This window comes from Geotrypetes seraphini, chromosome 9, assembly GCF_902459505.1.
Source record: "Geotrypetes seraphini chromosome 9, aGeoSer1.1, whole genome shotgun sequence".
Taxonomy (NCBI): Eukaryota; Metazoa; Chordata; class Amphibia; order Gymnophiona; family Dermophiidae; genus Geotrypetes; species Geotrypetes seraphini.
In genome coordinates this window covers 50232189-50257861 of record NC_047092.1, presented here as the reverse complement: position 1 = coordinate 50257861, position 25673 = coordinate 50232189, and the positions used below count along the sequence as shown (strand labels likewise).

Genomic DNA, 25673 nt, shown 5'->3' with positions numbered 1-25673 from the left:
CCTCAAATTCCATCTGCTCCTCCTGAGTAGTTGCTGCAAAGTCTATAGAGGAGCCAGTCTCCTCTATTTCCATCAGGATTGGAAACCTCTTCAGAGGAGATACCTGTGTCTTCTCCCTAACCTCTCTAACAGCCTAGTAAAATCTACTGGCTTTTCTTTTAGGGAGCCAGGCCCTGCCCTGGCTAAGCTGGATCTCACCTGGGTCTCTCTAGGGCTCCCCCGGTGGACACTAGGGAAATGACAGGGACCAAGGCAGGCATGGAGCCTGATTGGTCACACAGTGAGACCTCCTAACCTGTCTTGGAATCTATATGAGCCTTTAAAGGAGGTTCTTGCATATGGATGTTACAGTATTCTTAGTGGTTATTGCCTCAGCAAGCAGAGTCTTGGAACTGCAGGCTCTATCCTGCAGGGAACTGATTTCTCTGATTTACGGAGGTTGGAGTATCACTCTATATGGTTCCTTCCTTCTTGTCAAAGGTAGTCTTTGTGTTTTAAGTTAACCAAGAAGTTTGTCTGCCCACATTTAGTCCTGCAGGTTCTAAGAAAGAGGCAATTAAAGTTCTTCTCAGGTATCTCGAAGTGACGAATGAGTTTTGTCTTTCCAATCTTTTGTTTGTATTGACAAATTCTAGCCTTAAAGGAAGACCAGCTTCCATTTCCAGATGGATTCATTTGGCCATTTCTTCAGGTGTGAAATACAATGCCTGATTTCTATGTTGGCACATTCCACTAGAGGTATGGCGGCTTCATAGGTTGAGTCCCGGTTTGTTCCGCCTGAGGAGATTTGCAGGGTGGCTACTTGGACCACCCTTTGTACCTTTATGATATTCTACAAGGTGGATGTGGCAGTTCTCCTGGACATAGCATTTCGGTCCTCAGGGCTAGCAACAGGTTCATCTATATTTTGGGGATTGCTTAGGTATGTCCCAGTGGTTCAAGACTGATGTGCCTTTTGCACTAGAAAGATTAGGTTCTTACCTCAATAATCTTCTTTTTTGAAAAGAGGCACATCGTCTTGAGGCCTTCCCTGGGCACATATGTGCTGTACGGTGGTGCTGTATTATTATCGGATTAATTTTCCTCAGGTTGTATATTGAAATCATTGTTTTATTAGCCTAGCTTCACTTGACAACAAATTTTTCTAAACGTTTTGCTTCCTTAAAACAAACTGTTGATTATGATAGACCCTTTCAAAATATAGAATTTCCCACTGACTGTACCACATAGGAATTTTGAGAAACACAATTGTATCTTTAATTGACTATAATATGTTTTAATGCACAAAGTTTGTGATACGCTGTGATAGTTTACTGTGGCTAAAAGTTTGTGAAGTGAGAGTACATTCACTGCCTCAGACAGATAGGTTTCACCAGATATTTGCATTTACCAATCAAGCATGGTTGCATAATGAAGAGATGTCTGCCTTGGTTATGACGATGACCGGAATTCTTTCACAGTCCATGGCAATTAATGGAGATTGCACTCAGGGGGATGGTTTGTTCATTCCACCTTATTTTTGATTTTAAGTTTACATTTATAATGTTTTATTAGTATTTTCTTGCAGAATAGAGCAGTATAATTAGTTGTTGGGGAGCTTCCCCGTACCCCTTCTTTCTGTATATTTGTTGTTAGGCTGGTATTCAGTTGCTTTGGTAAACATTGAGTGGCTTCAGGTAGAGCTGAAGAAAGTGGTTTGAGGGTAACAACCCAATGGTTCAAGAATTATGTGCCTCTTTACAATAATGAAAATTATTGAGGTAAGAACCCAATCTTTCTTTGTAACTGTTGACAAAAGTCACCTGGAAAGTGATTATATTATATCTTTGAGGTTGAGATTAATAATTAAACTCTTTCAGTGACAACAGCAGGGTTTCAACATTTTTTGTCGTCAGTGCGGTGATTTGTAAAGTGGAAATGTATGTTTATAAAATTTTATTACATTTTCTTTTTCTCTGTTTAGAGCAATATACAAAGATGCAGATGTGTACCTGCTGGATTCTCCTTTTAGCTATTTAGACATGTTCACAGAAAAGGAAATATTTGAAAGGTATGTACTAACAACTGCTTTATAAAAGGAATATTTCATGATATCTCTATAAATTGATATCCGGGCTATCAGAAACTCCTATGTCAAATGAGTTTTTAGTACTTGGCAGAGCTTTGTTTCAACAGAACTATACATAATGAGATCCCTTCAATTCTGTATTACTGTAAAAGCCACAAGAGTTTATTCCTTCTTTTTTGTGGCACTCCAAACTCAATATTAATCATCACTTAAAATTGTTCTAGGCCTTAAAACCTGTATTTATTGTGCAGAACACAGAATGGGAAGAAAAATGGTCCTTAGTACATTAGCTTGGAAATACTCCACTACTGCCCTTGCTAGCAACTCATAGCTGTAGTCTGGTGGTACCTACATGTAGGGGTTGTGCTTTCATATAAGGGCAGTAGATGCCCTTACTTGTAAACATGAACCATAGCGCAAGATTGTTAATGACCTTATTTAAATGCATTTAAAAGTAGTTTGCGCTAATGGTTTCAACATCCAATCTGAAACCCTTAGAGTACTGGGAAGCACATTAACGCTTGCACTAGTTGCGTTTAATGCTGGCTTTAGGTTTTGAGCATTTGGACACCAGATGGTGAAAAGATTCTCTGGCCCACTTAGGGCTTCTTTTACAAAGCCGCGCTAGGGCCTTAATGCGTGGAATAGCACGCGCTAAATTGCCGTGCACACTAGCCGCTACCGCCTCCTTATGAGCAGGCGGTAGATTTTTGGCTAGCGTGCGCTATAGCACATGCTAATCCAGTGCGTGCGTTAAAAAAGCTAGCACACCTTTGTAAAAGGAGCCTTTAAATGGAAAGTTATGCTTGGGGGAGGAGGAGACTGGTTGCCGCAGGGACAAGGCCATTCACCGCCCTGTGATTGGCCTTGTCCCCACAGTGATGTATCTGCCGTGAGTTGCCACTGTGCCCTCCTTGGTGCAATCACGCACCAAGCAGCAGCCCCCCTTCCTCCCTCTCACTGGTCCTACAGACCCCCAACCCTCCCTGATGGTGGATGGAAAAAAACCCTCATGCGACCCTGATGGCACCCCCACCCCTGCGATTGCGACTCCTGAGTTGGCCCCTTCACACCTCCCGGGGTAGACATACCAGCCTGTTGGCATGGAAGCTTCCTGCATGCATAAATACACGGCGGCAATTCATTTTCTCCGTTACAGCCCCCAAAATATGGAATTCCCTCCCAATTTACATACGGGAAGAACAAAATCTAGATATATTCAAGAGCAAGCTAAAATGCTTTCTTTTTAAAGATGCATTTGACAACTAGAAAATTAGATTAGTTGCATCAACTGAATCTTAGTTCCTAATTTCTTTGAAGTCCACTGCTTTCCCCTCTCCTAGTGTTTTTCCCCTTACTCGTCATATTTACTATCAATAACTTGTATTTCTTTCCCCATTTTTCCCTTTCGTATTATATGTTTTGTTAAGTCAGTTGTATTTATTTGGTTTGTTTTCCCTAGAAACTTATAATTTTACTGTTTTGTACATTGCTTAGAATTTGAATAAGTGATTAATCAAATCCATAATAAACTTGAAACTTGAAACTATATGTTATCTGCAACTTGTCTTCTAGGGGGTAAAGCCAAACTGATTGGGATGAATGACTCTGGCAAAAACCCTTCCAACCTATCAGTCAGTATTTAAGAGATAAGCTTAATATCAATATAATAGTCAGTAATGAGATTAGCCTATAAGACCCACACACCATTGGATCTTTGCTGGGTTTCCCTCATTGAGGGTAGAAGTACTTCACCCTGAAGTAAACTATTTGCTGCTACTTTAATTAAGTATCATTTTGCTGGTAACAATTTTTGTAAAAATGCAGTGAGAAGTCATCCAGGCCTGGAGTCTTGCCACTTTTTAAATTCTTTAAAGCTAGCTCAACTACTGATGAGGAGATAGGAATATCTAAATATTCTCTGGTTTCATTTAAAAGTCCAGGAAGGTTAATTGAATTTACTACTACCACTTATCACATACCACTACCAGACACATGCAGCGCTGTACATTTAAATATTGCTATATTGCCTTAGGAGTCAGCCAGTCCTTCAGAATCATTTAACTTTTGATTTTAAAAAAAGCAAAAATTGTCCTTGTTTATCACTATCTGCATAATATAAAGGGGCTCATTTTCAAAACAGATAAACATCCAAAAAATAACAAAAGGTGACACTTGAATGGTTAAATCGCCAAAATGTTCAAATCACCATTTTCAAAACCTATCTTCTAGATATTTTTCTATGCTGTTTCATCTGCTGTTCACCTAAATTCCAAAGGAGGAGTATGTTAGAAGTGTGACTTTGGCAGGACTAGGGCCCTTAGTGTGTTGTATTAAATTTACATGGATGTTAGGCAACAGTTCGTAAGATAGAGCAATGCTTATGTTGTTATTTTGAGGGTTTTTAAACTGAAGAAATAAAAGAATGTAGTTGGTGGTATGGTGGTGCTGTGTTATCGCATTAATTTTCCTCAGGTTGTATATTGAAATCATTGTTTTATTAGCCTAACTTCACTTGCCAACAAATTTTTCTAAACGTTTTGCTTCCTTAAAACAAACTGGTGATTATAATAATAATAATAATAATTTTATTTCTTATATACCGCTGTACCGTGAAGTTCTAAGCGGTTTACAGTAGAAACAGAAGAAATGCAATAAGTAAGATTAATTAAGATGAAGAGAGAGTACTTAGAGTTCCCTGACTGTCCCAAAGGCTCACATTCTTGCTAAAGTACTTGAGAAAAATAAATTAGTTAGGTTATAAACATAGAGTAGAAGAAGGTAGGAAAACAGTTCATAGGAAAATTAATTTTGAATACATTATACATTATATATTGTTCAAGGCGGAATACAAATTATATGAGATTTGGACATTACCAAAAGAATTGCGTAATAAAGATTATCTAGATAAATTACATAACAGTGATTCATGTACATTACATGGTGTGGTAGAGGATTCAATTATGAAAATTACATATCAGGGAATCAAGTGATAAGAGAATATAGTGGAGAATATCAGTATATACGGTTTATAGATTGGAAGTTGCCTAATAATGACATAAGAAGTTTATTGGATAGTGTGGAAAATGTTTATATAGGAATCAGAGTATGTATGATAGGAAAGGTTCTAAGAATTATGATAGACCCTTTCAAAATATATAATTTCCCACTGACTGTATCACGTAGGAATTTTGAGAAACACAATTGTATTTTTAATTGACTATAATATGTTTTAATGCACAAAGTTTCTGATACACTGTGATAGTTCACTGTAGCTAAAAGTGTTTTCCTGCTGATTTTTGTTTGTACTCAGTGTCCAGTGCATCTTGTTGCAGTGTCCAACAATAGTCAGTCCGTTTGATGGAATCCATCAAACTGTTGGACCTTTTTTCCATAGTATCAATGTCCTGGTGAAACCTTTTGCCATGTTCGTCACTGCCTGCATTAAGATTTGCGGGGAACAAGTCCAAGTGTGAATGTAGAAAGTGCATCTTTAGTGATATGTTGCACTTCATTGTTTTGTATGCTCTAAGAAGTTTGTCAACCAGTTGAATATAGTTTGATGCTCTGTAACTGCCAAGAAAATTCTCAACAACATCCTTGAATGCTTTCCAGGCAATTTTCTCTGGCCCGACTAATAGATCTTCAAATCTCTCATCATTGATGACTTGTCTGATCTGTGGACCGACAAAAATGCCTTCCTTAATCTTTGCATCAGTTATTCTTGGAAACATCGATCTTAGATCAAGAAAACCTTTGCCTTCCTTGTTCATTGCTTTTATGAAATTTTTCATCAGTCCAATTTTTGGGTGAAGAGGAGGCAAAAATATCTTTGTCGGGTCAAGAAGTGGTTCATATACCATATTTTTATGTCCTGGAAACAAATTCTTTTAGAGTGGCTAGTTCTTTTGAATGTAATGAAACTCCTTAGCACGGCTGTCCCATTCAGAAATAAAACAAAAGTACTTGGTATATCCAAGCTGCATTCCAAGTATCAGAGCTACTACTTTAAGATCATCACAGATGTTCAAGTTGTACTTTGTGTGCTGGATGTGCTTTAACAACAGTTCCATATTTTCATATGTTTCATTCATGTGAGCATCAGCTGTTTATAACATAGTAACATAGTAAATGACGGCAGATAAAGACCTGAACAGTCCATCCAGTCTACCCATTAGTTATACTCATGGGTAGACCCAAGCACAGTACCGGGTAAAGCTTTGGATTCTCGCCCAGAAATAGCTAAGAAGAAAAAAAAAAAAAATTTAAATTGAATCAGGTTGGGCAGACTGGATGGACCATTCGGGTCTTTATCTGCCGTCATCTACTATGTTACTATGTTACTATGATTAAATTAACTTGTCTCTTCTTTGATATTTCTGGGTCATAGACTGCAAAGTCCATCTGGTATTGTCCTAGGTTCCAAATGCTGAAGTTGCCGTCCAAGCTCACTCCAGCCTATCCAACCGTCCTGTTTGCAGGTTATTACATTACATTACATTACATTAGTGATTTTTATTCCGCTTGTACCTTGCGGTTCAAAGCGGATTACATAAGAAGAGAACTGGACATTTCCAGGATGGTACATGACAATAGAGAATACAGTTTGAGGATAGAGACTTAATAACAGAATGATAGTAAAGACTTAATAACATCGGAAGATGTTTTGGACGGCAGTGTTTTGGTTTCTTGGGGGATGGGGTGAGGGAGGTTAGGTAGATTGTATATGCTTTTTGAACAGCAGTGTTTTGATTTCTTTACGGAATGTCTTGAGGTCTGATGTTGTGGTTAACAATCTGGTGATGGAAGGTTCGAGTTTTGCAGCATGTGTTGCCAGGAGGCTATCATAAAGCTTTTTGCGGTGAGTACCCTTGAGTGGTGGGTATGTGAATGATGTCAGTGTTCTTCTTGTTCTGGTTGGAAGGTTACGGTTTAGGCGGTCATTTAGGTAGGTGGGTGCAGTACCGTTAATTACTTTGAAGAGTAGACAGTATAGTTTGAATTGAATTCTGGCTCGAATCGGTAGCCAGTGTGAGTCTAGGTAGGCATTGGTGATGTGGTCAAATTTTCCGAGTGAGTAAATTAGTCTAAGGGCTGTGTTCTACCATAAAGTCTGGCCAATAATATCCTCATGTTCCAAGTTAGTGGAGTTCACACTGATGCCCTCTCCAACCCAATCCTACACCAAATCATCACATATGGGACACAGACCGTGAAAGTCTGTCCAGTACAAGCCTTAGCTCTTTAATTTACATTCTTTGTTTTCTAATTAGAGAACCTCTATGTTTAGCCCATGCTTTTTTTTAAATTCCATAACCATTTTCCTCTCCACTACTTCCCTTGGGAGGGCATTCCAGGTATCTACCACCCTCTCCGTGAAAAAGAATTTCCTAAAAATTATGCCCTCTAGTTTTACCATTTTTCTCTTCTCTGGAAAAGATTTGGTTCTACATTAATACCTTTCAAGTATTTAAACGTCTGTATCATATCTCCCCTGCCCTCCTCTCCTCCAGAATATACATATTTTGGTCTTTCAGCCTCTTATACATCTTTTGGTTCAAACCACTTACCATTTTTGTTGCCTTCTTCTGGATCACTTAAAGTCTTTTTATATCCTTCACCAGATATGGCCTCCAAAACCGTATCTGGTGAAGGATATAAAAAGACATGAAGCGCAACTGGCCAAGTGCACCTCCCTTCCTAGTGAAGGTAGAGTGATGCTGAATGATGCACAGAACCGTAAGGTGGATGTGCTCTTTAAAAGACAATTTGAAGTGCTGGCTTTGGGTATCAAATATGCAGCAGCTGCCTCCATCATGGCGTGGTCTGCCATACCAGACTGTGGACTATTTCCTTAGAAGCATGGGGACTCCTGTCCTCATATGTTTAAGGAGGGAGCGGATTATATGAATGATGCTCTTTATGATATCATTAGAGTCCTGAGTAAGGTTTCAGCCTACTCCATTTCTACCTGCCAGATATTCTGGATCAGACAGCTTCCAAGGCCATTCTCAGCAGATTACCCTTCAAGGGGCAGATGCTATTGGCAAAGGGTTAGATGACCTCATGGTTAGTGTGGCGGATTACCCTCCTAGATAGTAGGAGCAGTTGACCTGTCTTGGGCAGTAGAGGCAATTTTTATATCTCTAGGAGATCCCACCAATTTTCCTCCAGTTACTCTTCTCAGAGGACCTTTCAAGGGTCCAGACAGAGATTTGGGTTTCCATGGTGGATTAGCCTCCAAAAAGCAGCAATGACACCAGGACGACTGCCACTCCTCCTCATATCAAAGGGCAGCTGTTAGCATTCTGGGGAAAATGGGAACAGATCTCGTCTAACTGTTGGGTTCTGGACATTATCAGGGAGGGGCACAGGATTGAGTTTTCTTGACCCCCTATGGATCTGTTCCTCCACTATCCCACCGGATGGCCAGAGAAAGAGGCCAGAGTCAGAGCAACAGTGCAACGTCTCTTAGCCATTCACACCATAGAACCAGTTCCCAAAGAATAATTGGGCTCAAGCAGGTACTCTTTATACTTCATAGTTCCAAAGAAAGGCACAGAAGATTGGAGACCCATTCTGGATTTGAAGTCTGTATGTATGGAAATGGTCAGCTCCATCACAGCTATGGTGGCTTTGGGATAATTCCTTGTCTCTCTGGATTTAATAGAGGCATATCTTCACATCCCCATCTTTCCGGCTCACAGGAGATATCTGAGATTTCATATTCTCTAGCGCCACTTCCAGTGTGTGGTGCTCCATTTCAGTTTGGCCATAGCTCATCTCACCTTTACCAAGGTGATGGTGGTTGTAGCAGCCCATCTATGCAGGTGGGTGTCCAGGTGCATCCTTACCTGAACGATTGGCTGATTAGAGGATAATGAGTGCGCACAGCCGTTCGGCGCATGGCAAAGGCGAGCGGCAAAGGCGCTCGCCTTAGCGAGAGCGCCTTTGCGAAGGGCCTTTGCGTAGGGCCTCTAGGAAGGGCTTTCAACTTCAGTCTACAGTTAGTCTATCTTTCAACAAATTCACTTCTGTCTTTCTTTCTACTTTCTCCCAAACTTTCAACCAGGCAGACCTTCTACCTAGCCAATAAGCAGTCAGCCACCCTCTCTTAATCTCTCAGACACCCTTATCTCACAAACTCTCTCACAGACAGCCACCCTCTCTTAATCTCTCAGACACCCTTATCTCATAAACTCTCAGACAACCTTATCTAATAAACTCACAGACACCCTATTCTTTTATAATCTAAATATCCATTTCTCTAACTTTCTAATTCTCTCTTACTGACAGGCAGGCCTAGCTTACAACTTAGATATGGCAGGGAGGACAAGAAGCGCCAAATCTACAATCAAGCCCAGCATTCCAATCGGCATGGGGATCCAGGAGGCGACCACGGACTGCATACGAAAGGAGGAGGACCCAGGACGGTTGACAGAGGGCTCTCTCTCTGTCTCTGTGCAGACCGAGACCATCCCCCAGCACTACACTACAGCTTCTACGCAGATGGAGGAGGTAGACTAGCTGGATAGTGACCTCATGCTGGAGCTAAGGAACCTCAGGGAGGAGGTGAAACGTCTGAGATGCATCCGGGAGGATGAGGATTACATCGATGGAGTCGTCCAGGAGCTGTCCCAAATCACCGAGCAGACCCATGACAAGTCCATCCTCGGGACACCCCAATCATCAGCGTTGAGACCAACAATTGGGATACAGGAAATGGCCGGCGACGCTGAGTCATGGCAGCTTGTGACCTCCTCCACGGGCAAGCACAGGAAACCCCCCCACCTTTTTCAATCTCCTCATCTTCTTCTTTCTCTTTCTCTCATCAACAGGGCAGCTCTACACCAACCCCTCAACTTACCCTGAGGAACAGATTCCAGATTCTTCAGGAAGGACCTACTGATGAGGAAGAGGAACGGGCCCAACTCACAGCTCCAACTCCGGGAACAACTGACCAGGCCCAACTCACAGCTCCAACTCTGGGAACAACTGACCAACCCCCTACGAAGAAGCGCAGAGTAATAGTTATTGGGGACTCCATGCTGAGGGGCACGGAGGGACCAATTTGCAGACTGGATATGGATTCGAGGGAGGTCTGCTGTCTGCCTGGAGCCAGAGTACGGGATATCACCACCTGTCTTGATAGACTACTCAAACCCCAGGACAACTTTCCCATGCTTCTCGTCCATGTGGGGACAAACGACACTGCAAGGAACACCCCGGAGAACATCACCAGAGACTTTAGAGCCCTGGGCGAGAGGCTGAAGCAGACCGGAATGCAGGTGGTCTTCTCCTCTATCCTCCCAGTTAGAGGCAAGGGGAGAGCCAGGGATGAGCGTATCCTGAGGACTAACGAGTGGCTACAGGGATGGTGCCGGGATATGAACTTCGGATTCCTGAACCATGGAGAGGCACTACAGGGACTTCAGGGACCAGACGGACTCCATCTGACCAGTAGAGGTAAGTATGTCTTCGGACACCGACTAGCCCGCCTGCTTTGCAGGGCTTTAAACTAGGTAAGTCGGGGGAGGGTACCCACTCGCATACCAGGGCAGTAAGGAACTATCCTGATGAGATTAGTCAAAGCTCTGAGGTAAGTACCCACACTGCAAACAGTTCTCTAGGGGTCACACCAACTCACGTAGAAAAAGAAAAAGTATCAAAGGGATTTAGCAAACATAAAGAGTGGAGGGCTATGTATGTTAATGCACACAGTTTAGGTAATAAACTTCTAGAATTAGAGACTGAAATAAGGAATGCTGACCTAGACGTGGCGGCGATATCCGAAACTTGGCTAACGGACTCTCATGGGTGGGATATGGCTATACCGGGTTACAACTTACTTCGTCGGGACAGAGAGGGTAAGTTAGGTGGGGGGGGGGGGTAGCATTATATATTAAAGAGGACATCAAAACCACCAGGATTACAGATGTCAAATACACAGGGGAATCCCTCTGGGTAAACCTGGCAAGATGCAGAGAAAAGTGCCTGTATCTTGGTGTGGTATACAGACCCCCTAGACAACTGGATGACATGGACACAGACTTAATTGAAGACATTGAGAATATCACTCTAAGGGGAGACACTGTACTACTTGGGGACTTCAATATGCCTGATACAGACTGGAGCACACTTTCAGCGACAACCAGCGCTAGTAGGAGGCTATTAAACTCCATAAAGGGAGCCCGTCTCAAACAAATGGTGATGGAGCCCACTAGGGCCCAGGCAATCCTCGACCGGGTACTCACCAACGGGGAAAGCGTCTCAGAGGTCTCAGTAGGAGATACGCTAGCCTCCAGTGACCATCAACCTTAGGAAAGGCTTCCCTAGATCAAACACGAAAACAAAGGTACTCCATTTCCGCGGCACAGACTTCGCACGCATGGGAGATTTCGTCCATCGGACGCTGCAGGACCAAGTGGAGACCGATGATGTAGAAGCTAAGTGGTTAACACTGAAATCAACCATACATGAAGCAACTAGCCGCTTCATAAAATCAGTAAATAAACGACAAAGAAACAATAAACCCCAATGGTTCACCGCAGAGATCTCGCACCTTGTTAAGGAGAAGAAAAAAGCATTTCTTTCCTACAAGCGTACGGAAACAAGAGAAGCCATCATGGAATATAGGACCAGATCTACAGCGGTCAAAACAGCAATTAGGGAGGCCAAACTTCGTGTGGAAGAAACTCTAGCAAAGAACATTAAGAAGGGGGACAAATCCTTCTTCAGGTATATTAGTGATAGGAAAAAGAACACAGACGGGATAGTACGCCTTAGAAAACCGGATGGGAATTACGTGGAAGCAGATTCAGATAAAGCTGAACTACTGAACGAATACTTCTGCTCTGTCTTCACTTGCGAGGCACCAGGACACGGTCCTCAGTTAGAGGCTAAGTCAAGTGCGGACGACCCGGTTCAGAATTTTGAGTTCACACCAGGTGAAGTTTACAGCGAACTGTCAAGACTAAAGGTAAATAAAGCCATGGGACCAGACAATCTGCACCCAAGAGTGCTCAAAGAGTTGTGCGATGTCCTGGCGATACCGCTAGCCGCACTCTTCAATCTCTCCCTAAGCACGGGGAGAGTACCCTTGGACTGGAAAACAGCCAACGTCATTCCTCTGCACAAAAAGGGTTGCAGGGCAGAGGCTGCGAATTACAGACCGGTGAGTCTCACATCAATAGTGTGTAAACTCATGGAAACTTTAATTAAACGCAAATTAGACACGATCCTGTCTGAGGGAAATCTATGGGATCCCAATCAACATGGATTCACCGGGGGTAGGTCCTGCCAATCTAATCTCATCAGCTTTTTTGACTGGGTGACAAGGAAGCTAGACTTGGGAGAGTCTATGGACATCGTGTACCTGGATTTCAGTAAAGCATTTGATAGCGTCCCACACCGCAGGCTGTTGAGCAAAATGAAATCGATGGGGTTAGGAGAAACACTAACTACTTGGGTCAATGATTGGCTAAGTGGAAGACTTCAAAGGGTAATGATTAACGGTACCCTCTCTAAAACATCGGAGGTGACCAGCGGAGTACCGCAGGGTTCAGTCCTGGGCCCACTCCTTTTCAACATATTCATAGGGGATCTGACTCAGGGGCTTCAGGGTAAAATAACATTATTCGCCGACGATGCTAAACTATGCAATATAGTAAGGGAATGTAATTTACAGGATAGTATGGCACAGGACCTGCTTACATTGGAAATATGGTCCTCGACCTGGCAGCTGGGCTTTAACGCAGGGAAATGTAAGGTTATGCACCTCGGTAGCGGTAATCCATGCAGAAATTACACCTTGAATGGAGAAACTTTGACTTGTACTTCGGCAGAACGAGACCTAGGAGTAATCATCAGTGCAGACATGAAAACTGCCAATCAAGTGGAGAAGGCTTCATCTAAAGCAAGGCAGATGATGGGATGTATCAGTAGAAGCTTTGTCAGCAAGAAGCCTGAAGTCATAATGCTATTGTACAGAACCATGGTGAGACCTCATCTGGAATACTGTGTACAATTCTGGAGGCCATATTACCGTAAAGATGTGCTTAGAATCGAATCGTTTCAACGGATGGCCACCAGGAGGATCTCGGGGCTAAAGGGTCTCTCGTACGAGGAGAGACTAAACAAACTACAGCTCTACACTCTAGAAGAACGTAGGGAGAGGGGAGACATGATTGAGATATTTAAATACATCACGGGACGTATCGAGGTGGAAGATGATATCTTCTTTCTCAGGGGACCCTCTGCCACTAGAGGGCATCCGCTCAAACTCAGAGGCGGGAAATTTCATAGCGACATCAGGAAGTATTTCTTCACAGAAAGAGTGGTTGACCGTTGGAATGAGCTTCCAGCGCAGGTGATCGAGGCCAGCAGCGTGCTGGACTTTAAGAATAAATGGGATACCTATGTGGGATCCCTACAAGGGTCGAACTGGAATATCGGTCGCTAGGTATAGACTTAAGAGGATGAGTCAGTAGGGTGGGCAGACTTGATGGGCTATAGCCCTTTTCTGCCGTCATCTTCTATGTTTCTATGTTTCTATGTTACGGCTGTCCCATTCAGAATTGGCAGATTAGAGTATGCCCGCCTTTCAGCCTATGGTTCTGCCAAACAAGACAAACTTTTATACAAGCTGGATATGTGCAAGGGCCTGTTTATTTACCTGAAGAGAACTAATGACTGCAGAGAGGAGGTGGCAAGACTAAGAAGCATCCGTGAGAATGAGAGGTACATCAATGAAATGGTTCATGAGGCGTCAAAAATTTCCAGAAGTGGGGACGAAGAGGCTGTGCTGAGGGAAGGCAGCTGGACTCAGATTACAGAACACTGCAAGATTGGTACTGTAATTCCCCCTGCCCTTGAACTGAAGAACTGGTATGCTGTCCTGGAAGTGGAGGAGATGAGAGCATCCCAAGGAGAGGAAGGACCAAAGCTTAAGATCCCAAAAATTACTGGATCTGTGACCTCTAGGAGGCGTAAGGTAGTGGTAGTTGGTGATTCCTTTCTGAGGGGTACAGAAGCGTCCATCTGTAGACCAGACATGAGAGGTATGAAAGGTATGCTGTCTACCTGGTGCCAAAATCCAAGATGTTACAGAGAGCTTGCCTAGACTCATCAAGCCTGATGACTACTATATGATGCTGCTCATCCATATTGGCACTAACGATACTGCCAGGTACCTCTGCGAACATGTCAAAAGTGACTTTGTGGCTCTGGGAGAGAAGGTGAAGCAGTCAGGTGCATAGGTGGTATTCTTGTCCATCCTCCCTGTCGAGGGTAAAGGCCAGGGCATAGAAGCTCGCATCCTGGAGATGAAAGTGTGGCTACGTGGATGGTGTCATCGAAAGCGTTTTGGCTTCCTGGACCATGAGATGATTTTCCAAGGGCTGCTGAGCAGGGATGGTATGCATCTATCAAAGAAGAGAAAAAAGTGTCTTTGCCGGAAGGCTGGCTAATCTACTGGAGAGGGCTTTAAACTAGAAGTGATGGGTCAGGGTGATAAAAACTCCCGGGTGAGTAAATCATTGAATACCTCTACACAGATGGGAAAAGGGGGCAATGTCTAGAAAGCAGTATATACTAATGCTCGAAGTATGAGAAACAAGCTGTGATGGAGAAAGAGGGGTTGGATATAGTGGCGATCACAGAGATGTGGTTCATGGAGAATCATGACTGGGATGTAGTTATACTGGGCTATAATCTGTTCAGGAAAGACAGGGTAGGAATAAAAGGAGGGAGAGTAGCATTATATGTTAAAGATCATATTAAAGTCACACAATTGTAGGTTCTGCAGGGAAGGAAGAGGCACTGTGGATCAATTTGGAAAGAGGGAATGGTGAATATATTTTAATTGGTGTGATATGCAGGCCTTCTTCACAGACAGACGAAGTAGATAGAGATTTAATAGTAGACATTCAGAATATATATAAAAAAGGGGAAGTTTTGCTAATAGATGATTTTAACATGTCAGATATTGATTGGGGTATCCCTATTGCGGGGTCTTCTAGAAGTAGGGCAATTCTGGATTCTCTACAAGGAGAACTGTTCCAGCAGTAGAACCCACCTGGGATGGGGTTATACTGGACTTAGTGCTTACAAACGGGGAAAGTGTTTCTGATGTTACAGTGGGTGATCATGTGGCATCCAGTGATCACTGCATGGTATGGTTTAATATTAAGATAGGTATAGAAAGGGTTCATTCAAAAGCAAAATGATAAAGGGATCTCCATAAACAAAGCATAAAACACAAAAGTCCTGGAGAAAGACCACTGATGGCCAAGAAGAATTAAACAGGCAATGGAAATTTCAAGACACCCCAATAACTTCAATGAAGATAAAGGGCTCTCCATAAACAATACAGGAAAGGAGAAAAAGATTAACTAATAATAATTAGATCCATGAAAAGTTAATCCAAAGAGCAATAATTCTGATGATATAAGTCCAATCATTAAATCTTAATTAACAAAGTGAAGGAAAAGATCTCAGAATTGCCACTCCTAGGATCATAATAATATCATCCAAAATGGAATTGTGGCGTGGATATCTTTCATTGATCATAAAAACCTTCACCTATGTATAAAGATTTGACTTAATTCCTCAACATTATTTTTATTATCATTATGTTTAAACCACCCTACACAATGATTGTTTAGATTTATCTTGTAAAGTAAATAAATTATTTTTAACTTATCTAGTTTTAGGACCGTGCATATTGGCATACATTGAAGCTAATTCATATAACATTAAAGTGGCTAGTGCATTAGCTAACCTATGAAACTACTGTATGAATACTATTAAAGTGGCTAGTGCATAAACTGGCCTACTTAGTACAAAAACTTTGCAGTTAATTGTGTAAATGACATTAAAGTGGCTAGTGCATTAGCTTACTCACTGATTCCAAAGAACTTATGCATTTAAGCGTGTTATAAAGCTGTTAAAATGGCAGCTATAACATTAAAGTGGCTAGTGCAATAACTGGCTCACTTGTCACAAAAAAGATTGTGCAATTTAAGCAAACATTTAAAGTGGCTAGTGCTTTAGCTAGCACACTGGTATCAAAGAACTTGTACAGTTAAACAGTTTGTAACTGTGCAAATAGCATCTAACAGACCGAAAGGATAATCAGGCTGATAGAACAAAGTACAAGCCAAAAAATGGCACTTATCTTTTTTAAGTTCGATGTAAGAGGACTAAGACGGCATGATTTATATCACCGTTATATCTCCATGTATCATATCTTATCCGACGGGAACCCGTTTCGCCGCTATCATGCGGCTTCGTCAGGGTTTTTAAATGGACAAACTAAGGATAAAAGATATACAAGATAAAAGGGACATTAAGATACAGATGATAAATATAATCAATAACTCAAAATGTTAGCACAGCGTACTTACTCAAATTGAAAACAGTTCTGATTGTTCTTACACAAACCTAGTTGTTAAAGATGGCGCTTATAAACATAGAGACCAGAAGGATGCATACTGTTAAGGATATGCATCCATCTTAACTCACGTTGCTTAAGTCTTTTAACCCGATCTCCTCCCCGTTGGACTGAAGGTTCATGGTCAATTGCTAAACAACGGAGATCGCTAAAGGCATGTTTAAATAAAGTACAATGTTCTACAATAACTTCTGAACTCTGTTGTTTAGCAATTGACCATGAACCTTCTGGTCTCAACACTACAGTTGATTGGTCTGTATTCGTTTGACTCTGCTGTTCTTTTACTTTAACTTATAACATTCTGTGCTTTGGTTCTTTTAATTTTTCTAAACGGACTAATGCAGAGAAGGACTTTTTGTCCAATCAGAACATCATGACAGTTATTTTCACTGCGCATGTGCTGGCGTTCTATGTTTATAAGCGCCATCTTTAACAACTAGGTTTGTGTAAGAACAATCAGAACTGTTTTCAATTTGAATAAGTACGCTGTGCTAACATTTTGAGTTATTGATTATATTTATCATCTGTATCTTAATGTCCCTTTGTGTCTTGTATATCTTTTATCCTTAGTTTGTCCATTTAAAAACCCTGACGAAGCCGCATGATAGCGGCGAAACGGGTTCCCGTCGGATAAGATATGATACATGGAGATATAACGGCGATATAAGTCATGCCGTCTTAGTCCTCTTACATCGAACTTAAAAAAGATAAGTGCCATTTTTTGGCTTGTACTTTGTTCTATCAGCCTGATTATCTTTTCGGTCTGTTAGATGCTATTTGCACAGTTACAAACTGTTTAACTGTACAAATTATTTGATACCAGTGTGCTAGATAAAGCACTAGCCACTTTAAATGTTTGCTTAAATTGCACAATCTTTTTTGTGACAAGTGAGCCAGTTATTGCACTAGCCATTTTAATATTATAGCTGCCATTTTTACAGCTTTATAACATGCTTAAATGCATAAGTTCTTTGGAATCAGTGAGTAAGCTAATGCACTAGCCACTTTAATGTCATTTACACAATTAACTGCAAAGTTTTTGTACTAAGTAGGCCAGTTTATGCACTAGCCATTTTTATTGTATTCATACAGTAGTTTCATAGGTTAGCTAATGCACTAGCCACATATAATTCACTTTATATGAATTAGCTTCAATGTATGCCAATATGCATGGTCCTAAAACTAGATAAGTTAAAAATAATTTATTTACTTTACAAGATAAATCTAAACAATCATTGTGTAGGGTGGTTTAAACATAATGATAATAAAAATAATGTTGATGAATTAAGTCAAATCTTTATACATAGGTGAAGGTTTTTATGATCAATGAAAGATATCCACGCCACAATTCCATTTTGGATGATATTATTATGATCCTAGGAGTGGCAATTCTGAGATCTTTTCCTTCCCTTTGTTAATTAAGATTTAATGATTGGACTTATATCATCAGAATTATTGCTCTTTGGATTAACTCTCCATAAACAAAGCAAGGCAACCTCTCATCCAAACTTAGTGCAAAAAGGACAGGCTGAGGACAAATGCCTTTTCTTTCCATCTCACAAGTCCCAGCCTCTTTTCTGACAATCATCCTGGATTTCTAATGAACTTTCCTGCCAAAATTCAAAAGCAAAGGTTCTAGACTTAAAAAAAAAACTAACTTTGTTCAGATGGGGGTTTACGTCAAGGAATTTTTGTGTGGGTGGGAACATCTGGAAGGAGTGGAAATGCGGTGGAAAAAACTGAAAAGAACGATTGTAAGGGCGACAAACCTTTTTGTGAGGCAAGTAAGTAAAAGTAAGAGGAAAAGAAGGCCACTTTGGTTCTCAAAAGTAGTAGCTGAGAAGGTAAGGAATAAGAGGTTAGCTTTCATAAACTACAAAAGATCACAGAAAGAGGAAGACAGGCAAAAATATCTGGAAAAGTTAAGAGAAGCTGGTCATGTAGTCAGGAAAGTAAAGATGCAAATAGAAGAAAAAAATAGCTGATACGGTAAAATGGGGAGACAAGACTTTTTTAGATATATTAGTGATAGGAAGAAGTGCAAAAGTGGCAATGTGAGACTCAAAGGTGAAGGGGAAGAATATGTAGAAGCTGATAAAGAAAAGGCCAAATTGCTTAACAAATATGTCTGTTCTGTGTTCAAGGCTGAAGCACCGGGAGCGGGACTGCAGAAGATAAACATGAATAGGGATGGAGGAGTAATAGACTCTGATTGATTTTCAGAGGGTTCTGTTCATGAGAAGCTAGCTAAAATAAAGGAAGACAAAGCGATGGGGCCGGATGGTGTACATCCAAGGGTGCTGAAGGAACTTAGGGAAGTTCTAGTAGCTCCACTGACTGACCTTTTCAATGAGTCTCTAGAGTCAGGAGTGGTACTGGAGGATTGGAGAAAGGCAGATGTGGTCCCTCTCCACAAAAGTAGAAGTAGGGAATTACAGGCCTGTAAGTCAAGTGGCGAACCAAGGGTATGTGGCACCCGGGGCCCATCCTTTTTTGACACCCCCCCATGTAAAAAAATATTTTTTGTAATGACCATGAAACGGAATAAATGGTCAGAATAGAAACAGGCAGTGAAAATTTTATTTTATTGAACCTCATATGTAACCATTATTCCAAACATAACATAACATAAATTATGTCTGAATTGTCATGATATCAGAAGTACATATGGAGTAGTTGCAGGTGATTCTTGGGACAGTTCTGATTGTGTTTTTTTAATAGAAGGGTTTTTATTTCTTTTTTAAAGGTTTTGTAGTCTGTGGTTGAGGTCAATAGGTTGTAGATTTGGGGGTCGAGTATTGCAGCTCGTATGGCTAGGAGGTTGTCGAACAGTTTTTTTCTTTTCACATTTTTGGTTGGAGGATGTGTGAATGGTGCATGAGTTCTCCTATGTCTGGTTGAGGTGGATTGAATTATTTAGCTGAAGAAATTAGTTAACCCCCCCCCCCCATTCCACACACATTAATTCTCTTCCATTTTTGTTCCCATTATAAAAAAAAACCACTGATAAGTTCCCAGAAAAAAAATACATTAAAATAAGAAGTGAAAACAAAGGCTCCTACAGATGAGAACATAACATAAGAATAGCCTAACTGGGTCAGACCAATGGTCTATCATGCCCAGTAGCCCATTCTCATGGTAGCCAATCCAGGTCACTAGTACCTGGTCAAAACCCAAAGAGTAGCAACATTCCATGCTACCGATCCAGGGCAAGCAGATGCTTCCCCCATGTCTTAATAATAGACTATGGACTTTTAATTTGTCCAAACCTTTCTTAAAACCAGCTACGCTATCTGCTTTTACCATAACTTCTGGCCACTTCATTTTTAAGCTTAGATCTTTCCTTCCAAACAGAGCTAGATGTTAAATGCAGCACAAGGTAACTTCACATGTACTTAGCTGTGCAGGAAATATGAATCTCCTCATACACCCACCATATAGTGCAAAAATATGCAAAGGTCTGGTTTTTTTTCTTTTGATCACTACATAGTCAAATGTCACACAAGCAGGGCTGTTACAAACATATTCTGAAGGTCAATGCTAAGGTTAACAAAGTTTCCTTCCTTGGACCAGAAGGAGATACTGACAAACCACTGGAAGAGATCCCAAAACAACTACCCAGGGACAACACCCAAAGACCCACTCAATGTGTGAACCAGTTGAGTGGAGTGAACTAACTGGGGGGGGGGGGGGGAAATGGGCCCGGAGTTTGTTCAGCAGAATTTCCTAGACCACCTCTTCCTCTCAACACATTGACACGCTGCCACTGCCACCACCACCACCAGGAACACCTCACCGGGTAGGCCAGCAATGCTTATAAACTTTATTAAAAACATTATTATATTTTCTTATAAAGCACATATTTTAACTGAACTCTCTGACATTCTCAGCCTTGCCATTCACAAAAACAGAAGGAAGAAAAGTTCCCATTTCCTGCTGTCTCATGTCCCCGGCCTATACAATATTTTTCTTCTGCTGACCCTTCAAATGTCTGACCAAATCCTTGTTTCACTTGCATTATAAAGTACTGAGGATGCCATCTCTCCCCATTCTAAGACAGTAGTGCAAACTAGTGCTGCCCGATTCAGGAAAAAAAATTTCAATTCGATTCAGCCTATTGATTTGGTTTCTCGATTCGATTTTCCTGCCCAATTGGGTGTTTTTTTCAAACATCCTAGTGGGTTTATTTTATAGCTTTTTCACCCCCTTTGGCTTCTCCTAACCACACTGGCTCACGTTTGCGGTCTAACACCAGCTCTGGCAGGATACACATTTCAAATCTGACATATTGTAATCACAAAACAGAAAATAAAATTAGTTTTTCTACCTTTGTTGTCTGGTTATTTTTCAAATCTTGTTGGTCCAAGGCTCTGGTTGTCTTCTGATAACTTGCTTGCCAGGGTCTCCTTCTTTCTTCTTTCTGCATGCTAACCATCCATCTGCCATCTCTGTCCTCCCCTTCCGTTTCCCTTCCCTCCCCAGGAGGTCTGACATCTTTCCTTTTTTCGTCTCCCTCCACAGATCCACCTTTTCTTAACTACCCTTTCATCCAGCATCTCTCCCTCCTTCCCCACCACCCCAGGGTCCACCATCTCTCCCTTTCTTTTCCCAACTACACTCCTATCCAGTATCTCTATCCCTCCCCTCCACACCATCCCTTGTGTCCAACTTCTCTCCCTTTCTTGCCAGGGTTCCTTCCCTCCCTAAAACCCATGGTCCATCATCTCTCTCCCTCTCCTCTATTTTCAGACCCATTATTTATTCCCCCAAAAGTCCAGCATATGCACGTCTCTTTGAACCCCCTCTTCCCTCCTTGTACTTCTACACCAGGGTCCCCCCTTCCCTGAAGGTCTGTCCTCCCCTTAAAAGTCTGCATCCCACCCCTGAAGGCCTGTCCCCCCCTTTGAAGGCTTGCACCCCCCGAAGGCCTGTCCCCCCCCTTGAAGGCCTGCCTGCCTATCCCCCCTGAAGGCCTGCCTGCCCGCCCCACCCTGAAGGCCTGTTCCCCCTTAAAAGTCTGCATTCCACCCCTGAAGGCCTGTCCCCACCCCTTTGAAGGCTTGCACCGCCCTAAGGCCTGTCCCCGCCCCTTGAAGGCCTGCCTGTCCCCCTCTGAAGGCTTGCCTGCCCGCCCCATCCTGAAGGCCTGTCCCCCCTTTGAAGGCTTGCAGCCCCCGAAGGCCTGTCCCCCCCTTGAAGGCCTGCCTGCCTGTCCCTCCCTGAAGGCCTGTCTCCCCCCCTGATGTCAGAGGAGGGGCGGGACCGCAGCAGGAAACAGCCGAAGCAGCGCAAAGATTGCTGTCATCGCGATCTTCCTTCTCTAGGTAAATGGTGCGGGGGGATCCAGACGCCAGACCCAGACATCGGGGGAGGGGGAGGAAACGGACACCAATTACTTTGAGGCCGGGAGCACCCCCTCAGGGCTTGTACCCGGGGCGGACCGCCCCCCCCCCCCCCTTGATACGCCACTGGGTAAGTCTAACTTCTGTGATAAGCAAATTAATGGAAACGCTTTTAAAACAGAGAATGGTCAAGTTTCTGAAATCCTATGGATTACAGGACAGGAAGCAACATGGATTCACTAGAGGTAGGTTGTTCAGACAAATCTGATCAATTTTTTTTACTGGGTGACCAGAGAATTGGATAGAGGATGTGTGCTAGATGTGGTTTATTTAGATTTTAGCAAAGCCTTTGACAGTGTTCCACACAGACGTCTAATAAATAAACTGAGTGCCCTTTGGATGAATCCCAAAGTGACAGGCTGGGTCAGCAACTGGTTGAGTGGAAGGTGACAGAGGGTAGTAATCAATGGAGATTAATCTGAGGAAAGGGATGTTACCAGTGGTGTGCCTCAAGGCTCTGTTCTTGGGCCTGTTCTTTTTAACATTTTTATAAATGATATTGCTGAAGGGTTGTTGGATAAGATTTGCCTTTTTGCGGACGATACTAAAATCTGCAATAGAGTAGAAATACATGATGGTATGAATAACATGAAGAAAGACCTGGCGAAGCTTGAAGAATGGTCTTAAATTTGGCAGCTAAAATTTAATGCTAAGAAATGCAAGCTCATGCATTTGGGCTGCAAAAACCAGAGGGAACAGTACAAATTAGGGAGTGAAGAGCTTATGTGCACAACAGAAGAGCGGGACTTGGGTGTGATTGTATGTGATGATCTTAAGATGGCCAAACAGGTTGAAAAGGTGACGGTGAAAGCTAGAAGGATGCTAGGTTGCATAGGGAGAGGTATGGCTAGTAGGAAAAAGGAGGTATTGATGCCTCTCTGGTGAGACTTCATTTAGAATATTGTGTACAATTCTGGAGGCCGCACCTTCAAAAAGATATAAAAAGCAGTTGATCCAGAGGAAGGCCACTAAAATGATGTGTGGTCTTCGTGATAAGGCGTTTGGGGACTGACTTAAAGATCTCAATCTGTATACTTTGGAGGAAAGGCGGGAGAAGGAAGATATGATAAAGATATTTAAATACCTACGTAATATAAATGTGCATGAGTCCAGCCTCTTTCATTTGAAAGGAATCGCTGCAATGAGAGGGCAAAAGATGAAGTTAAGAGGTGATAGGCTCCAGAGTAATCTGAGGAAATACTTTTTTACAGAAAAGGTGGTAGATGCGTGGAACAGTCTCCTGGAAGAGCTGGTGGAAACAGAGACTGTGTTTGAATTCAAGAGGTCCTGGGATAGGCATGTGAGATCTCTCAGAGAGAGAAAGAGATAATGGTTACTGTGGATGGGCAGACTAGATGGGCCATTTGGTCTTTAACTGCCATCATTTTTCTATGCTTCTAGTTCAAATCATAGGAGTCGTGATGAAATTGCTGGCAGTGCACTACCAAAGGCTTTTCTGTTCTGCCAGTATATAAACAGGATTTGTGCTCCAACAATGTAGTTTTAAATTTTCTTGATGTTTGTCTAACATATATAAGAGGACAGGAACACATAATCACATATATGACCCCTTCAGTTAAGCACGTAGTATGTTCCATAAGGTGGTAGACCTTCTGAGATCCGGGGTGTACAAGCTTGCTGGACTCAATCATTAAGGGTTAGGTTGTCCATAAATTTTAGGGCTCGGGAGGTAGCCCTTCTGCTGTAGCCATTAGCAAGAAAAGTGTACTGAAATTGCATGGGAAAGAGCACAAGAGGCACCACAAGCTATGCAACACAGAAAAATCAGCTGTAGCCCTCCATGGCTGGTCATACAATTAGATTTGAAAACACAAAAGTCCTGGAGAAAGAAAACCACTGGTGGCCAAGAAGAATTAGAGGCAATAGAAATTGCAAGACACCCCAATAACTTCAGTGAAGATAAAGGGCTCCCCATAAACAACGCAAGGCAACCTCTCAACCAAATTTAGTGCAAAAAGGACAGGCTGAAGACAAATGCATTTTCTCTCCATCTCACAAGTCCCAGCCTCTTTTCTGACAATCATTCTGGATTTCTAACGAACTTTCCTGCCACAATTCAAATTCATGATCAACAGACATCCCTGTTCTCAATCAGGTCAGCCCAACAAACTTTCCCGCCAAAAATTCAAATTTCTTGGCCCACAGGCTACCCTGTTCTCAATCAGGTCCATGAACCCACTATATATAAAGACACACTGCAGACCTCACAGCATACCCTAAAGAAAGCTGCAGCATGATGGCTGAAACATCTGTTCTTTCTACACAGACATGACGACATCCAGAAACCTGCTAAAATCATAACGTCAGCCACGGAAGCCTAAGAAAATAGTTCTAAAAATCTGTTTACATAGTGTTTCAACTTTCCCTCCAATACTTTTCAGGACTCAAGTTGCACTGAAAAGATCAACATTTGAATTATAGCCAAGAAAACATCCTTTAAAGAATGGAAAAAGGATCCCGGTAAAGAAAATAAGAAGGCACATAAGCACTGGATCCTCATGTAGTTGGGTCTCTCCTGGAGTTGAGAGGTCCTGCGCATGCTTCTGCAGGATGGCAGCCGGCTTGAATCGGAAGCCGGGAGGCGCTGGTGGATGGCAGAGGCATTGGCTGAAGTGGGAGGGCAGCTGCACGGGGACCCCGAGTGAAGGAAGCTACCACGCTGAAAGGGCTGCAGCACCCACAGGCAGGTACCCACCCCTGGGCCACCATAGCAAACTTTGGTTGTAGAACGAATCTTCTGAGTTTGCATTATGGCCTATGGGGAACTTTGCCTTGATATACAAGTGCTTTGGCATACAAGCATGCTTCTGGAAAGAATTATGCTCGTAAACCAAGGTACCACTCTATAAGACCATGTCTTATTTTCGGGGAAACACTTTAAAAGGAAGAAGTCTTATTGTTAGTCATACTCTGTGACTAGATTTGGTATATATCCTTAGCAGTGTGACAATATGGCAGAATGTGAAAACTTGATGAGTTAGATCAGGGATCTCAAAGTCTCTCCTTGAGGGCCGCAATCCAGTCGGGTTTTCAGGATTTTCCCAATGAATATGCATTGAAAGCAGTGCATGCTGCATGCACATAGATCTCATGCATCCTGAAAACCCAACTGGATTGCGGCCCTCAAGGAGGGACTTTGCGACCCCTGAGTTAGATGGTCTTTTTTCTGCAACCAGCTGGCTAACAGAAAGCTGATTGCCGTAATAATTCTTGCATATTTAATTAATATATTCTTACAATGTGGCAACATTCTGTGCCTCAGGGAAATAGATAGATACATGGTTTGGAGCTAGTGCAATAATGCATGCAGATGGACATTGGCACAATGGAACAAAGACATTTTCAATGTACTTGAAAACAGATTGTTTGGGGTATGTGCGAAGGAGATAGCAATATGGATGTGAAATTTCAGCATCGTTACATAATTAAAGGGGCCCTATTATATCCATACTAATGGAACAAGTTTCTACTTAAGCTCTGTAAACATTTTTAGTTTGAAAAGGTAGAAAGGAATGATTCCCTGAGTTTTTAATGCATGTAAATATATTTACATCATTAAAACAGAGGTTTACAATATTTGCAGTTCTCAATCTAATTGCTTCTTATTTATAGTCTGGATATTCCAGTTTATGTTTTTCAACTGGATTACTGAATAAAGAATGTAGTATGATGTTCCAGGGATAACGGACCAAAGGTATAATTAAACAACAAAGCAAAGACTTATTGTAAA

General features: G+C 42.1%; 1 protein-coding gene across 1 annotated transcript in view; it reads left to right on the top strand.

Annotated features, from left to right (window-relative positions):
• The window catches only part of CFTR (CF transmembrane conductance regulator), a 411238-nt gene that overhangs the window by 235646 nt on the left and 149919 nt on the right, over positions 1-25673 (top strand). The window contains exon 13 of the mRNA XM_033959147.1: positions 1964-2050. Within this exon, the coding sequence (XP_033815038.1) occupies positions 1964-2050 (87 nt within the window). The remainder of the gene's footprint in view (positions 1-1963; positions 2051-25673) is intronic.